This window comes from Podarcis gaigeae (genome assembly GCF_964106915.1).
Source record: "Podarcis gaigeae genome assembly, chromosome: 6".
Lineage (NCBI taxonomy): Eukaryota > Metazoa > Chordata > Lepidosauria > Squamata > Lacertidae > Podarcis > Podarcis gaigeae.
In genome coordinates this window covers 83,596,508-83,614,641 of record NC_139682.1, presented here as the reverse complement: position 1 = coordinate 83,614,641, position 18,134 = coordinate 83,596,508, and the positions used below count along the sequence as shown (strand labels likewise).

Here is an 18,134-nt window from a genome sequence, read left to right as displayed (position 1 = left end):
TAAAATGGTAGATCATCAGAGATGCTGATGGAAGTCTAAAAAGATTGTATAGTGATAAGTTTTGTGGTACGTTTTAAAATTTGTATGTTAAAATCAATAAAAATTATTTTTTAAAAAATAGAGATCAGGATGTTGGAGCAGATGAGCCATGTATTATATTCTCATGATAGCAATGTAGGCACTAGGCAAGACTTTCTAGGGATAGCATTCCATAAGTAGGGCAACATCCCAGTTACCCCTGCTAACTGCAGAGAGGACTAATAGTCAGGATCATGTTAGCGCATGCAATCTTTCAAGTGCCCAGGTACCCAGGCTACCTACCCCAGTTGTGTAAAAATGGAGAGTTGTCTTCAACTACCTTATACTCAGAGTTGACACACTGAAGTTAATAACCATGGCTAGCTTAGGCCAATGGTTCTGCTCTGAGCAAAAGTTAGTCAACTACAACCCAAAGAATCCTTTTCAGATTTGAAAACTCAGAACCTCAGGGAAAGCACATGATCTATGACCTGTTCACGAGCTATAGTTGTCTCACGGCAAAAATGGGGTAAGGCTTATCTCTGACCACCATTCACTTTTCAAACAAGGTTCTAGGAATGACAAAAGGAAGTGTCTTTTGATTAAAAGGGGCTGGAAAATATTAGTCACAAAATCCTGGCCTTGTCTAACAATGGATGCAAACGTTCATGCAAAAGTTAAATCATCTTCAGTCACTTTGGTTGATCAGCAAAGATCTCCTGAGAGAGACAGGACAAGCATTCTCTTATCAAAGGTTCATTAAAGGCCAACGGAACATTCTTTTTTAAAAACACACACACAAACTGCACACTTAACCACAAGCAAAGTTTGCATGTAAGCTCACGAGAACTTCTGCCATATACAGCATTATCTGCTGTGACATTCCAGCTGTAGAAGAAAAGAACTGGGTGCTTTAAGAAAAAGCAAGAGGAACATTTTAACAGAGGGGTCTTCAGAAACATCCCTCCATTCCGAGTCCTGCTGTTGTCACCACCAGAAGAAACCTCATTAAAAGAGCAAGAAGTTTGCACCTGTCAAATTTCAAACAGAAGCAAATCATTTCCTCCGCAACCACAACCAATAAAACCCCCCAAACCCTGGAGGATATTGTGGTGAGTACACAATCTATCAGCACTGGCACCCCAGTTGTTGAGCACCTTCCATCTTGCAGTCTAGCTGGTGCCTATCTTGGCTATTTTCTGACACCAGCTAAGGACTGATCTCATTTGCTCTGAATAGGGCTTTGAGAATTTTGGAAGGAAGTGGAGGATGTGTTAATGATATGCTTCAATTGTGTTTTATTGTTATGCTGTCTTTTATGTTGTTGTTATATGCCCTGGGATCACTCATGATGAGGGGTGGAAAATAAATCCTATAAATAAATAATGTTAAATAAAAACCTGCCTATCTTTCTTAGGCAGAGGGAGGTTTTGTTTTATGGTTTTTTTTAATTTTGTTTTGGTTTTTTCCTTTAAAAAGGAGCAAGTGGCCAAGATTTCTAAAACTACTTCCTTCACAAACCAGTTAATTGATACCTTCAAACATCCTTTCTATAAAATTATCAGTGCAAATATCTATCTCCAGGTAGTAATCATCATTAAATGGGGGTCAGCCTAAAACTTTAAGTGCCAATTCTGTATAATGGGAATGAAACATTCACGCCCTTTAAAAAAAGTTGTGGAGTTCTTTCTCCTTGTCCTCAGCTAACAAATATATTATAGGTTCATCTGCGTCTAATAAAGATATACTGTAGAAAATGTTAGTTCTTTATCTCTTCTTTCTTTTATAGTTGTGGGAAGGCACCAAAAATAGATTTGTTCTCAGGTGTGTGGGTCAATGGAGAAGATAAAATTTTAAATCTCAAAGATGTAAATATCACAAGTTTCATTCAGCTGAATTAATGGAAATTACATACAAAAAATCCATTATATTAAGGGGAATTGTTTGAAAAAATGTGCATGTTGAATATAATTGTGAAGAAAAAATGTGTATATTAAGAAAAATGACATACGTAAAATGCTAGCAAATGGTGAAGATTATTAAAAAAGGGGGGGCTGATGTGGAAATATGGTCAACTGAACTCAATAGTGGAAATATGAGCAACTAAGAGAACCTGAAGGGATGCGGGTGGCGCTGTGGGTTAAATCACAGAGCCTAGGGCTTGCCAATCAGAAGGTCTGCGGTTCGAATCCCTGTGATGGGGTGAGCTCCCGTTGCTCGGTCCCTGCTCCTGCCAACCTAGCAGTTCGAAAGCACATCAAAGTGCAAATAGATAAATAGGTACCGCTCCGGTTGGAAGGTAAACGGCATTTCCGTGCACTGCTCTGGTTCTCCAGAAGTGGCTTAATCATGCTGGCCACATGACCCAGAAACTGTACACCTGCTCCGTCAGCCAATAAAGCGAGATGAGCTTCGCAACCCCAGAGTCGGTCATGACTGGACCTAATGGTCAGGGGTCCCTTTACCTTTAAGAGAACCTGAGATTGACCAATTGATCCACCCCTAGTCTAAGGCCAACCTGCTATGCTTTATATACCATCCTACTTCTCACTAATGGAAATGACCAAAGGTCAGAAAACAAAATGTCGAGAAAAATCAGGTGAAATTTCACTCCTGTCTATGTTGCCACTAAATTCCACCATCAATATGGCTGCCTTGGATTTGCTTTATGCTGGATTATGCGTCTGAAGCTCATGGTATGACAGCTTGTGAAACCTGAGGTAGTAATTATCAAAGTATGCTCTAGAGGACACTAGGGTGTGACCAGATTAACTTCTAGCACTGTGCAAGAAATTTATTTAATAGTTATAGAGCATACGACTATAGAACAGCCCCAAAACCTATCTAGTCCAGCATCCTGATTGGTACAATGGTGAACTAGATGTGTAATGGGAATTGGGGTTGCTTGTGCGTAAATTCCAAACTGCTCCGAGCTGGCTACATAGCTGGACCTTTTCCCGGTTTGACAGCCCTAAAAACGCGACTGTCTCAATCACTGGCAGAATCTGTCAGTGGCCGTTTCCTAAACTTCCTCCAACATAAGAATTCCTTAACAGATAATCTCCTCCTCGCTTCTCTGCGCGGAAGCCTTCTGCGCAGAGTGGGTGTGCCAAGGGGTGGTCCTGCACTTTCCTCACTGACTTCACTGGAAGAGTCTCGGAGCCTCCCCTCCAAAGTACTCTCAGCCCCTCCTTTCTTCCTGGTGTCACCTTGGTTTCCTTCCCCAGCGGAAGCTCTCTCTCGCTCCTTGCTGGTTCCCTCTCCGGCATCATTAGGGAGCCTTGGCGCTCCACTCGGCTCCGATGTCAGTTCCCTGACAAGATGCTTTTGGGAAGTTCACAAGCAGGACATGAATAGCTCACTGCTGTGCAAGACCTCTTGGTACGAAGACGAAACACTGTCTCTGAACCCCATTCAAACTCAAAGTGCTTTTTCATAGAGGAGGCTGCCTGCTACTGCTTCAGATAATGCATTGCCTTTTTCTGGCCAGAGATGCTACACCAGCTTCGTGACAGGTGGGTCGTTGTCGCTTAGCAGAAGGGGTGAAGTGGTGGCAAGGTCAGTGTGGTGCAAACACACTAGCAGGAGCACCAGATTATTGACACTTCAGTCCCTCTTCTTCCCCATCCACCCACACAATTGAGAACGAATCTGTCTTCAGTCTTGCAGACAGTTGCCTCCCCACAACTGCCAAACAAGGTAAAGAAAATGAATTAACATCTTCTACAGGATTTTGGCAGCAAACCACCTGCTGGGAAGCTAGCTTCCAACAGACTCTACAGAAAGGATGCCTTGTCTCTAGATCTTGTGTGGCTGGAACCCAAAGCAGAGTTGCCAGTGTGGTGTAGTGGTTAAGAGCGGTAGACTCGTAATCTGGTGAACCAGGTTCGCGTCTCCGCTCCTCCACATGCAGCTTCTGGGTGCCACACAGCCCACTCCAGAGTTTGGCGAGAGTGAAATGGAAGCATTCAGCTCTCCAGCAAATGTTTCTGCCCGTAGCAACAAATTACAAATACCACACAGAACAAAGCATCTACAACTATGGCTTCATGGGTGTCTCTGAAGGGACATGATGTAACCTCACATCATGATGAATGGACTCTAAGTGCCAAGCAAGTGATCTAAAAGTGGAAGGAAGCTCACTCATACACAGACAATTCCTGGCTCAATTGATGAAATGGGCACGCTCCCTCATGGTAAGCAAGAATGAAGCTGTGACTTTGAGAGCCAGTGTGGTGTAGTGGTTAAGAGCAGTGGACTCGTAATCTGGTGAACTGGGTTTGCGTCTCCGCTCCTCCACATGCAGCTGCTGGGTGACCTTAGGCTAGTCATACTTCTCTGAAGTCTCTCAGCCCCACTCACCTCACAGAGTGTTTGTTGTGGGGGAGGAAGGGAAAGGAGAATGTTAACCGCTTTGAGACTCCTTCGGGTAGTGATAAAGTGGGATATCAAATCCAAACTCTTCTTCTTCTACTACTTGCCCTCAAAGAAGTCTGCCTTTTGAATTCCCATTTGAATGGGAATGCCCATTGACTTTGTGGGGGCCTGACTCTCTCAAATATTTTATTGTGGGGGCTGAAGCCCCTACGGCCCCTAGGAGGCCCCTAGGAACTGGGGTTAAATTCTCCTGGAAGACACAATCTAACCCTTGTGGGAACACTAAACAGTGATGCAAAACCAAACAGATGGCCTCCAGGCCTTTATTATCAAAAGGGCTTGCCTGAAAAAAGGAAAGGTAATAAGCCCTTTGTTCTCCCAGCACCTCCTAGAGCCATAGATATTTGCTTAACACTTTTTTGTTTGTTCCAGGAGCCTTATGTTCCAGGAGGCAACTGGTCTATCTTTAAGGTGGAGCATTCTTCATACACTGTGCGAGAAAGAAATATGTTCCACTCACTTCAGCATGAAGTCTGATTTCACCTGAATCCTCCTGAGTGTCAGGTGAAAACAAAAACTACCAAGCACAGTTGAGAGCATAGGATTGGGCATCTAAGTGCTCCCCTCCTTCTGTGAAGCATTATTCTCGGGCACCTTGGACATTACAGCTCTCGTTTTATCCCTGCTATTGGTGCGTTCATTCCTGCTCTCTTGAATAAGGAGCAAAGGTGTTTCACTTTACACCACTGGCTAGCCCCTCACAGTGAAGCAAAGAACGCACAGTGGCAATGGACTGTTTCTCTGGAGTCTGGCAGGCCTGCCTGGGAGAGTTTAGAGTACCCAAATTTTAAAGGACAGCCAGCCCAAGACATTTTGTGGCCTGAGGTGAAGTTGGCACGAGGGATGTGGTGGTGGGGATTCAGTTCAGTTCACATTTAAAGCTGGACCTACCCAATCTGCTGCTGCTGCTGCTGCTGCTGCTGCTGCTGCTGCTGCTGCTTCTTCTTCTTCTTCTTCTTCTTCTTCTTCTTCTTCTTCTTCTTCTTCTTCTTCTTCTTCTTATCACCACCACCACCACCATCATCATCACCATCTGTATCTAAAACCATGTTTGCATGTTTGCATCTCAAGGAGCATTTTATCCAAGGATAGCTGACTGAGCCATTGACCCATCGTTCTCCCACTTTTAGTCTGATGCTCTGATAAAATTATCTGCATCATGGACAGGGTGAGAGCACTGTAGGTATAGTCCACGAGGGGGCAGTGGAAGTGTTGGTTCCTCCTATTGCTTCTGCAGAAGGAAGGCTGCCTCCCCACGTTCACAGGTCTAATATAAACAAAACAAAGAGGGGAGCAACGTTTTTAGGCATGCCTTTAGATATTGTGGGTCATAATCAAGCTACGGTTAATCACAAATAAGTTCCCCTGAAAACTTTAAGACATAAATACTTTGCAGGTGACTCATTCCACTGGGTTCAGTGGGACTCAGGTATAATAATAATAATAATAATAATAATAATAATAATAATAATAATAATAAATAATTTATTTATATCCTGTCTATCTGGCTGGGTTTCCCCAGCCATTCTGGGCGGCTTCCAACAAAATATTAAAATACAATAGTCCTTCAGATATTAAAAGCTTCCCTAAAGAGGGCTGCCTTCAGATGTCTTCTAAAAGTCAGATAGTTGTTAATTTCCTTGACATCTGATGGGAGGGCATTCCACAGGGCAGGTGCCACTACTGAGAAGCCCTCTGCCTGGTTCCCTGAAGCTTCACTGCCAGAAGGCCCTCGGAGCTGGACCTCAGTGTCCAGGCTGAACGATGGGGGTGGAGACATTCCTTCAGGTATACTGGACCGAGGCTGTTTAGGGCTTTAAAGGTCAGCACCAACACTTTGAACTGTGCTCGGAAATGTACTGGGAGCCATCTAACTTTAACTGTACTAGGTATGGTAGCCTATATACTAACAACAAACTTGTTCTCTTAGAGTGGATCTTTATGTCAAAACAGCAGTACCTGAGGAGCGAGGAAGGGAAAACTGGGAGGAAGCAGGATGGAATGGAGTATCCTGGACAAAGACATGGCTGGCTGGCTAGATCACTGACTGCATCAATAATATGAGACTGTCTCGACAGCATTTTCTTCTAAAATATGATTATAATACAGCAATAGATCTGCACCAACTAAGCAGCTTTCGTTTGAGAGGGAGATGCAACTCTCTGCTTTTAGTTAGTGCTATCAGGAAGGAAGGCATGCCATATTGTATCTTTTGCTTTCAGAAGATAGAGGATTTATCTCATTATCTGTCTATAATATGCCTTGCCTGGGCAATGATTTTTGGCATAGGTTGTAGAAGATGAGCCTCTGTGAAAACACGTTATTGTTTTGATTGGGAAATTGCCTTTACAAAGTAGTTCTGTTGACACTGGCAATGCCAAAGATTAGAAATAGATTTGCAACACAAAATATACATAACTATGTGTTGTGGACAGAATGTCATCTAGCAGTTTATACACCAATGACATGTCAGCCTAAGATTTTATTGTGAGTTTGTCCACTTTATGTTGAGTGTTTCAGCTATGGCTTATATGAAAAAGTGAACAAGTATCATCAGGACTAGGGAAGGAAGTCTGGTCTACTGTGAAATGCTCCATTTTAACAAGGTGCAAGAAAATCCATAACCGAACAGATTCTTAATATGGGGGTTTTATAAAGAACTTATAGAAACAATATGTCAAATAATAGTGCAAAAAAAATTATGCTCAAAGAGAAAAAGGGTTTCTTGGAACCTTTAATGTTCCTAAGAGAAATAAAGATTTATTGGAAACTTTATGTTGCAAGATCCATTAATATATTGTTGGATAAAAATGAAGATGCATTAAGATGTCTCCATCTGAAAGTAATATTTAATTGATTTTGCATGTTTTTATATTCTTAAGTATTGAATAAAGACTTTCACCATGAAGAATATGGCATACTCATGCCCTAAAAATGTACCTGGCTGAGTATTATGCATTAGTACTACAGTTACTACTACTATGCTGTCAGTGCTCATGGTGCTTTTCAGAGTATTGTACCTCAGAGTATTGGTCATGTCTACAGAATGGAAGATGGCAGTATCCCCAGGGATACAGGGAGCTGGCTTCAGGCACCAAGCCTATTGGCAGACAAACTCTGCCAACAAAGATGTCTGCAAACAAGACATGCAGACTGGCAATGTTGGCTCCATTGTGTGGGAATCCCTTCCCTAAAACTGGAATGGAGGAATGGTAACTGTAATAACACAGAATGCATCAAGTGCTTACGCATACCTATTTTCTTCAACTAGGATAATGAGTCCCCGAATCTGTTGGCTCTGCAACATCTTCAGAGATGGCACAAATGGAATCGCTTCAAAGTAAGTGCAATCTGAATAAAGCACATCAATAGAATACAGAGAACTATAGTTGTTCTGATTTTTGTTAGTCTCTTCTACTTTTAAATTCCACTGATTTCAAAGAGAGTTGTAAGCATCCCATTGAAATAATCAAGATTTTGGGAAGTAGCATTTTGTGATCCTATGCTAAAAAACTACTTTGGGGGAGTGTGTGTGTAATTTTTTAAGTAAAAGACTTTGCTCATTATTATTTCATTTATTTATTAAATGAAAAAAGGCCAGCAATGTAATCCTAGACATGTCTGCTTGCACGTAAGTGGCTGAACAATTGCTGCCCTATAAATCTTCCTAAAATTAGCTGTAACTTTGAAACCCATGGAAAAAAAGCAGTCATGCCTAATATAAGTCACATTGTTACATTCATAACTGACTTGCCACAGCTATTACAAAGTAGCTTATCAAAAGAAATAATTGAAGTGCCTAGATTGGAGCGATGATTTCAGTAACACATGCTATCAAGACAAGATACAGTTTCCAAGAGCCAACAGGAAACTGATGTCTGGAAACAGCTTGCAGAGGCTGTGAAAGTCTCAGACCAGACCTGCCATGATGTCTCTGCAAGGCTCATGAGACCTGCTGCTTTGCCTGCACAGCTTTAACCTTGCTGCCACCCTGCCCACAGAGGAAAGCCACAACACACGGGCTGCTACTGCATGGCTGCCACCTAGTGTTGCAACACTTGAAACTTCTATATTGATTTTAACCTGCAAGAATAAGTAATGCAACAATCTCTGATTGTACAGTGGTACCTCGGGTTAAGAACTTAATTCGTTCTGGAGATCCGTTCTTACCCTGAAACTGTTCTTAACCTGAGGTACCACTTTAGCTAATGGGGCCTCCCACTGCTGCCATGCCGCTGCCGCACGATTTCTGTTCTCATCCTGAAGCAAAGTTCTTAACCTGAGGTAATATTTCTGGGTTAGCGGAGTCTGTAACCTGAAGCGTCTGTAACCCGAGGTACCACTGTATTGGAGTGGATTGGAGTGATTATTCTGTGATATTATGGCAGTGGACAAAGCTGTATGGTAACTTTTGAATAAATGGGTTTTTTTGGCGGGGTTTTAAGTTTCCATTTCAGATGCATCCAAATCTCAATTGCTGCACCTTTTTCCTTTGCAAATTTTGTCACCAATTCCTTCAGGTCGAGCACCAGCAAATTCACAGAATGATCACTCCAATCCTCTATTGAAACTTTAACGAGATTTAAGTGTTAACATCACAGTTCGCAAGGTTATTCAAAGCGATGTGCCTGCCAAAACTATTCCTTTTATATTTGAGAAAGGCAATCAGAGATGGTTGCATTACTTATTCTTGCAAGTCAAAATCAATTAGAAGTTTCAAGGGTTTTGCAACATTGTTGAGCGTGTGTGAGCTTTTATAAGTTTGAGCTTGGAGAAACTGCATTCAAAATACAAAATAAAAGTAAAATATTGTCAGAAATTTATGGCATAAACTAATCTATATAAAATGGGTCTCCTCAGCAGCTGCAAGCACGCATGGGCAACCACACATGGGCGTGGTCAGGATTTCTGTTAGGGGGACAGAACCTTAGTTTGCTATATATTGCTATTTATTGTTATTGATTTTTGTTGATTTAGGGGGGCAGCTGCCCCTCCCTGTCCCCCTGGCTATGCCCATGCAAGCACATCTCCTATTCCAAACTCTCAAGGGAGATTTTCATCTAATTTCATAACTTTTAGGTCAGAGGTGGATTTAGGACAGTGTGACTCAGTTCAGCTGCACTGGGCACCAAGCTGAGGGGGTGCCACAGGTTGTCGCAGCCATGATATATGAGCCGAATGGAAGGCAAGAGGTGGGGAGGGATGCTATACCAGGCGCCACTGAAATTTGAAACACACAAGAGCACCGCTGCTTTTACCAGCCTTTGTAGCCAATTTACCCACATTCTGTCTGACAAAGGAAGTTCCCCAGCCACTACAATTCCACAACGAATATAATACTATGAATAGGATGGTGCAAAATAGCAGGTGAAGGGCTGGAGCAAAGTCACATGACATGGAGCTTTACTGGTGTTTTATATATCATAGAATTGTAGAATTGGAAAGGACCATGAAATGCAGGAATCTTTTGTTCAACGTGGGGCTCAAACCCACAACTGTGTGATTAAGAGTCTCACGCTCTACCGACTGAGCTATCCAAGTAGGAGTGTGGTGGTTCAAGGCACCAACCAAACAAAGAATAGAATGTATTTTTATCAGAGGAGGAATCTTCTTATTGCTAACACACACAGAAACGACCCAGACACTTTGCTAGGGTAAGCTAAAAATGTCCTAAGGCAAATAACAGTGATGGTTATAAATCACCAACGCTGTAAAATCCTGCAAACAGCTGTTGTGCAAGGCAGGTTTATGAATCTTTTGTTTGGGTTCAGTGTACAAAGGCCAATTTTGCTTTTAATCAAGAATGGATTAGGAATGAACTTTGTAATAATTAAGTGGCTTTGGTAAGCATGTGGAACTGATGTCAGGCCAAGCGGGGATGAAGAAAATTGTCCTCTAACTTTTAGGTGGTCCAGGATGGCAACTCCATTTTGTTTCTTTAATGCAAGATCTTCAAAATTGGGATGCAGGAGAAATTCATTTCAGTTCACATTTAATGGTGAACCTACCCAATTCATACTTTCTGAAACAAAATAGTCCTCAACATAGTCCGCCTTCAAAATTCACACTTCTCAGAATTTTGCAGTGCTTCAGCCCAGTAACATGCTGAAAAATGCATACATTAATTTGAAAAAATAACATGCAAACATGAATCAAATAGGGAGAAATTGCTTGCAAAAAAATGCATATTTACTTAAAAGTAACATAAACATACAAAAATGCACTGTCTAAGGGGAAATTGCTTTGCAAACTTGTAGTAGGGAAATTTCATACAAAAAAATGTATAGGAGAAAAAAGTGTATTAGGAAAACTTCACTCTAAAATGCTAATGAATTTTCATGAGGACTTGTAAAATGTAAAAGGAGGTGGAAATACAAAGAATTGGGTTTAAGATTCAAAAAATTAGAAACCAAAATTGACAGATTTGTCCATCCATAGCTGCAATCCTATACACATTTACCTGGGATTAAGAACCAGAACTCTGGGAACTCAGGATGAGAAATAATGGGGAAAAGAATGGCATGGTTGAAGTCCAGTTTCCTTTTAGAAGGCACAACACTTCACATTTTGAACTAACCAGCTCAGAACAAAATAGATCCTTAAGACCTTCATTTTTCAGGTAGGGGTTCCGCACCTTGCATGGCAAGAGAATTACCTCTTCTACAGAACAATTAAAGGTGCACAAGGTCCTTTTTTTCTAGCTGGCCGCTGTAAAGGTAAAGGTACCCCTGACTGTTAGGTCCAGTCGTGAATGACTCTGGGGTTGCGGCACTCATCTCATTTTACTGGCCGAGGGAGCCAGTGTTTGTCCAGAGAGTTTTTCTGGGTCATGTGGCCAGCATGACTAAGCCGCTTCTGGCAAACCAGAGCAACTCATAGAAACACCGTTTACCTTCCCGCCGGAGCGGTACCTATTTATCTACTTGCACTTTGTGCTTTCGAACTGCTCGGTGGGAAGGAGCTGGAACCAAACAACGGGAGCTCACCCCATTGCGGGGATTTGAACCGCCAACCTTCTGATTGGCAAGCCCTAGGCTCAGTGGTTTAGACCACAGCGCTGTAGTTATTTGCTATTCTAAACACATGGTTTTCATTTCCCTTATTTCTCACAGAGTAAGTCTGGAGGAAGTGCTGCAGTGGTCTCAGTCTTTTGAAAAACTAATGGCTACTAAATGTGAGTTATCATGTGATTTTTAACAAGAACACTAAGTGTGGGGATCTGTTTGTGTGTGTAAATTGTGTACCCTGAAGGCTGGTGCATATAACTGACAAAAACTCAAATATTCTGTGAGGTGGGTGCAGACTAGTGATTGATCAGCTTTTCAAAGTGGATTAACCTAGATGATGTTTTCAGACTTCCTTGTAGATTTTGGCACTTCTTTGGATTTTGCAGTGCAATTTTGATTCAAAAACTGTGCACAACACCCCACTTCCCATGTTTTACATAAAAAGCATACAAAATGCCCACTTTAAAGGAAAACATATGGGATAATGTATGTCTGCATTAAAAATGCATATTTTATTAATCATTTCCGAGGAAGCATTGAGAAGCCATTTCAGAATATATATATATTTTTAAAACCTGCATTTTAAAAATTGCACATGTAAAAACAATTTTAAAAGCATGAATGCCTTTCCTGCAAAGTGCAGTGATCATTTGGCCATATAAGGGATGACATGATCATGGAGATATTTGGGTCCCAAGCTATACTGTATAGGACTTTGTACATCAGTACCACACCTTGAACTTAGCCTGGTAGTTAACTGGCCACCAGTGCAGTCCTTTCAGCAGCAGTATATAACAGCATGGCCCCGAGAAAGAGAATTTTTGGGCTCCATGATATTGCACAGGTCAAATGACTCACATGAGAGCACGGCTCGGAAGATGTGCATCCCAGTTTTGGCACTCAACACATTGGAGGGTATGCATTGTTACCACACCGAGTGACCCCACCTGATTTTCAGATGGGCCTATTGTCTACAAAACCTACCTGAAGACTGAATACAGCGATGAGAACATTGAATTCTGGTTTGCTTGTGAAAAGTATAAGAAGATTGTATCGCAGAGGAAAAGAATGTCGATGGCACATAAACTTTTCAAGGAATATATACAGCCTCAGGCTCCAAGGGAGGTAAGTTAATGATCTGGAGAGGAATACAGAAAGTCTGTTTTGGGTCTGGTGCTTGTTATCTATGCAAATTAAATAGTGAAGTCTCCAAAAATTATTATATAATTGAAAGCTAAAGATGGGGACCTTATTTTGTTTTATTTTTCTTATTTTAAAATAATAATAATAATAATAATAATAATAATAATAATAATAATAATAATAATAATTTATTATTTGTACCCCGCCCATCTGGCTGGATTTCCCCAGCCACTCTGGGTGGCTTCCAACAAAGATGAAAGATACACTAAAATGTCACATATTAAAAACCTCCCTGAACAGGGCTGCCTTCAGATGTCTTCTGAATGTCAGGTAGATGTTTATCGCTTTGACATCTGATGGGAGGGCGTTCCACAGGGCGGGCGCCACTACCAAGAAGGCCCTCTGCCTGGTTCCCTGTAACTTGGCCTCTTGCAGTGAGGGAACCGCCAGAAGGCCCTCGGAGCTGGACCTCAGTGTCCGGGCAGAACGATGGGGGAGGAGACGCTCCTTCAGATATACTGGACCAAGGCCGTTCAGACAGAACCCAAAGTGATTCCCAGATAGTCAATACATCCAGACCTTCTTAGAATCAGCAAGGGGATGGTGATCTCTTGAGCCTTCACACCATAACCTGGAATTGTAGTAGCACAGGCAATAAATTTATGCCTCCTTTGCATTCTCAGTAGTCTTGTTATAATGGAGAAACATTAACTTCTCAGAGACTCCTGCTGCTCTTAAATCTTCCATGCCACTCTCTAAATTTCAGGCAGAGAAACCCAAATAAAACCCAAGTAACAGAACTTCACACTAATGGTGTGCTTATACCAGCCTGTTTCCCAGGCTCAGAGTGTCAGTCTTTCCATGAAATCCAAGACAGGTTCAATGTTTGGTGATCTTTTTTTGAGCTTGGGACAGGAGAAGAGGAGCTTACAAGGTATAAACCAGGCTTCCTCAACTTCGGCCCTCCAGATGTTTTTGGCCTACAACTCCCATGATCCCTAGCTAGCAGGACCAGTGGTCAGGGATGGTGGGAATCGTAGTCTCAAAACATTTGGAGGGCCAAGGTTGAGGAAGCCTGGTATAAACAATGGAATAGTGGAACAGCCACATCAACTAGTTCCAGGCTTTCACTTGAAATGAGACCTGCCTAACTGGCAGATTGGCAATATCACATCTGCCTGCTGAAGAGGACTCGAGGTGCTCATGAACCAAGCAGAACACACTGAGATCCTTGTTCATGAGTGTTCCACTGCCGCCCTTTAGATGAGCATCCACGTGTGAACAGAACTTAGAAACAGAGCCAGCCAAAGACATTTTGCTGCCTGCAGTGACAATGGTGCCCCTCCCAATTCCATGTATAAAACCCAACTGGACTAGTGGATGGTTGGTTGGCATCTGGCTGCCTCAGGAGACACCGGAGGAGTGTGCCTTTGGGGGCACTCTGTTGGCAGGTTGCAGTGCCAACAGACCAATGTGAGAGACTCTTACTACATCACTGGTGATAGGATAGTGTATCCCCCACTAAACCTGTTCTTTTGTTTGCATGTTTAGCTTTTTTGCTATTTTTATTGTAGATCATCTTGAGATGTTTGTGTAGAAGGCAATTAATCAATTCATCATGTACTGTTTTAAAGAGCTTAAACATGGGCTTGAAATATAGGTCACTGCAGTGGCAAAAGTAACAGTAGGGGAACATCTTGATGAAATCCTTCAGTGGTGAATATGCCATCTGTGGCTTCATGTTCATGTGAAAGGTCCTGTTTTCCATTAGGATTTGCTTCTTGGAAGGAAAGCCTCATGTCATTGTTACACACACAAAAAGTTGGGAAAGAACAGACTGCAAAGGTGACCCAAACATGAAAAATCCATTTCAATTCCAAATGGGTGTCAATACTATATTTTCTATCATCTATCTATCTATCATCTATCTATCTATCTATCTATCATCTATCTATCTATCTATATCTATCTATCTATCTATCTATCTATCTATCTATCTATCATCTATCTATCTATCATCTATCTATCTATCTATCATCTATCTATCTATCTATCTATCTATATCTATCTATCATCTATCTATCTATATCTATATCTATCTATCTATCTATCTATCTATCTATCTATCTATATCTATCTAATCATCTATCTATCTATCTATCATCTATCTATATCTATCTATCTATCTCTCTATCTATCTATCTATCTATCTATCTCTATCATCTATCATCTATCATCTATCTATCTATCTATCTATTTATCTATCATCGATCTATCTATCTATCTATCATCTATCTATCTATCTATCTATCTATCTATCTATTTATCTATCATCGATCTATCTATCTATCTATCATCTATCATCTATCTATCTATCTATCTATCTATCTATCTATCTATCTATCTATCTCTATCTATCTATCTATCTATCTATCTATCTATCTATCTATCATCTAGCATCTATCTATCTAGCATCTATCTATATCTATCTATATCTATCTATCATCTATCTATCTATCTATCATCTATCTATCTATCTATCTATCTATCTATTTGTTTTTTCATTAATATCCCACACCTTTCCTCCAAAAAGCTGAAGGTGGTATACATAGTTCTCCTCCTCACTATTAAATCCTGACAAAAACCCTCAGAGGCAGTGACTGGCCCAAGGTCACCCAGTGAACTTAGCGCCTAAGTCAAGATTTGAATTCTGGTCTCCCAGGCCCTAGTCCAACACTCTAACCACTACTCCACATGGTCTCTGTGCGTATATAAGTACTTTCATGGTACAGCACTTTGGGTGCTTCCATCTTCACTTCACAGGCTTCTGTTTCCTCTCTGAGCATCTCACTTTGACCTACCTCTTGCATTATCAAAACTCTTTTAGAAAACCTATTAATTTTGCTGAAAACTACTCTCCTTTTCAGGGATGCGGGTGGCGCTGTGGTCTAAACCACAGAGCCTAGAGCTTGCCAATCAGAAGGTCAGCCGTTTGAATCCCTGCAATGGGGTGAGCTCCTATTGTTTGGTCCCAGCTCCTGCCAACCTTGCAGTTCAAAAGCACGTCAAAGTGCAAGTAGATAAATAGGTTCTGCTCCGGCGGGAAGATAAACGGCGTTTCCGTGCGCTGCTCTGGTTCACCAGAAGCGGCTTACTCATGATGGCCACATTACCCAGAAGCTGTACGCCAGCTCCCTCAGCCAGTAAGGCAAGATGAGTGCTGCAACGCCAGAATCGTCTGCGACTGGACCTAATGGTCAGGCATCCTTTTACCTTTATCTTTTTACTCTCCTTTTCAGATTAACATGGATAGTCAAGCAAGAGAAGCTGTTATCAAAAACATTCAAGAAGCAACGCAGTCCTGTTTCAACGAAGCCCAGAAAATTGTTTACTTGCACATGGAAAGGGATTCCTACCCGAGGTTTCTTGGTTCAGAAATCTATCGAAACCTTTTCCTTACGCTTTCAACCAGACAGAAACCACTGGTGTCTATGAAAGAGGGAGAATGAGAACTCGGAAGTGGCCATTTTCACCATCTGTTTCTGAGCCTTATCATAAAGAAGAGGAAATCAAGACACTAATGGAACATACATACAACACAGATAAATCTTGTCATGTTTTAACGTAGCACAGGTAATATTGAACTGAACCATACAAATCAAAAATAATGTCAGTAGCAGCGTGATTTGTTTATATTTCGGGGGGGGGCAGCAACTTTGGAATAATCATAGTCTCTCTGAACAAACCAACCTAATTTCACATTGACACTTAGTATCAGAGGCACCAGCATGCAAGGGCTTGGGGGGGGGGGACAGGACGTTGGATGCCTGATGTCAGTATTTTGGGAAGAGCCGAAGCCAGAGTCAAACACAGTGGCAGTGTGGCTTCAGTGACTGGCAGCTCCTTATCTTCCTCTTCCTCTTCCTACTGCCACCAGCAGGGGGCTGCTTTGACCCCCCCTTCCCCTAAGCGGCAGGAGGAGGAGAAGGAACTGGTCACTGAAGCCACGCTGTGCTTGGCTCTACGCTCGGCCCTCTTCTCCCCCTGATTTTTTGGGATATTGGGGGCAACCCCCTCCCCAAAATATGGGGGGTGGGCAAAAGGGCTCAGCCCCTGTGAGTTGCTGCCCCTGCTTAATATACAGTAGCTGCTGCCCCAATGCTTCAGTTTTGGGCCTGGAATGTGTATGCCACAGTTTGCTTATATATTTGCAATGGCCACTCACCTAGCTAGAGTTTGGGGGACTAAAATTTGGGAGAGTCAGGAGATGGATGTGGATTTCATGGGGGTAGAGGGCCAACAGCATGTGACGCCTCTGTTAAAACATCTACACCAGGCTTCCTCAAAGTCAGCCCTCCAGATATTTTGAGACTACAATTCCCAACATCCCTGACCACTGGTCCTCCTAGCTAGGGATCATGGGAGTTGTAGGCCAAAAACATCTGGAGGGCTGAGTTTGAGGAAGCCTGATCTACACTGACTGCCCATATGCTACTAGTCCAGCTTCAAGGCTCTTGCATTGAGGTACATAGCCCTGAACAACTTGGGTCCAGGATACCTCAAGGACCTCCTGAGCCCTTATATTCTAGCCCGAACACTCAGATCATCTGGAGGGCTGTTATTTCTCCCCCATGTTACAGAGCCCCAGGTGACTCAACCAGAAGTGATGATTAGTCCCATTCTGTGGAAAACTCTTCCAGCAGAATATTGACTTTCATCTCTATGACAACAGGCTCTGCATCTGCTTAGTTTTTTTATTGTGTACCCAGTCATTTTTATTATTGCTCTGTACTGTTTTGAAGGGTCTTTTATGTTTTTATATTGCTGTACACCGCCCTGATATTTTATGAGAGGTTGGTATATAAATGCTTTTATAAATACAACATAATCAAATAAGGTTTCCCTCTACCTTTCTTCCATATTTCAAGCACTGATTCACTCACTGCCATATGTTTATACTGAGACAACCAGAGATGCCTGACAATTGCCAGAGAAGAAATACTTGGAAGTGCCACAAAGGCCGTGGGTACTTCTTCCTTATTTAATGGCACTGCCTTCTCAGAAGTATCATAGGTGAAAGGTGTATTGAGGCAAACTGCCATGAAAGAGTGTCTGAATGTGCCTGTGGTAAATAGTGATTAATACTGAAACAAGGGAAATATTTCCTCAAGGAGAATGGAACGGAACAGCAACACCACAAATATGGGCAGGTATATAAAGGAATGAACATCAAAAACTCATGCTGATAACGAAGAAAGAATGGCGGTTAAAATGGACTTAGCTGAGATGGCAAAATTGACATGTTTGATCAGAGAAAAGTCATTGTTGACATTTGTTAACGATTGGAAACCTATCATAGGATTGTTGCATGAAAAAGAAAAAGAAATAATGATATTTGGATTTGAGAACTGAAGATAATGTTTGCTTATAGAAAGTGGCTTTGTTGTGTGGACAAAGTGAATATTGTTTTTATATAGCAGACAGAAGAAGAATGGGAAGTTCTTTACTTTCTGAATCTTATTTTTCTAT

General features: G+C 41.8%; 1 protein-coding gene across 2 annotated transcripts; it reads left to right on the top strand.

Annotated features, from left to right (window-relative positions):
- Positions 1-792: 792 nt before the first annotated feature.
- Positions 793-16,273, top strand: RGS13 (regulator of G protein signaling 13). Of its 2 annotated transcripts, none has more exons than XM_083745383.1 (5): positions 793-1,130; positions 7,727-7,795; positions 11,568-11,629; positions 12,421-12,587; positions 15,905-16,273. In XM_083745383.1, exons 2-5 carry the CDS (start codon positions 7,731-7,733, stop codon positions 16,112-16,114), a joined length of 504 nt encoding a protein of 167 aa, XP_083601509.1. In that variant the 5' UTR covers positions 793-1,130; positions 7,727-7,730; the 3' UTR covers positions 16,115-16,273. The 2 variants fall into 2 exon arrangements, with proteins under 2 accessions (XP_083601509.1, XP_083601510.1); XM_083745384.1 differs by lacking the exon at positions 793-1,130 and adding an exon at positions 5,259-5,280.
- The last annotated feature ends 1,861 nt before the right edge of the window (positions 16,274-18,134 follow it).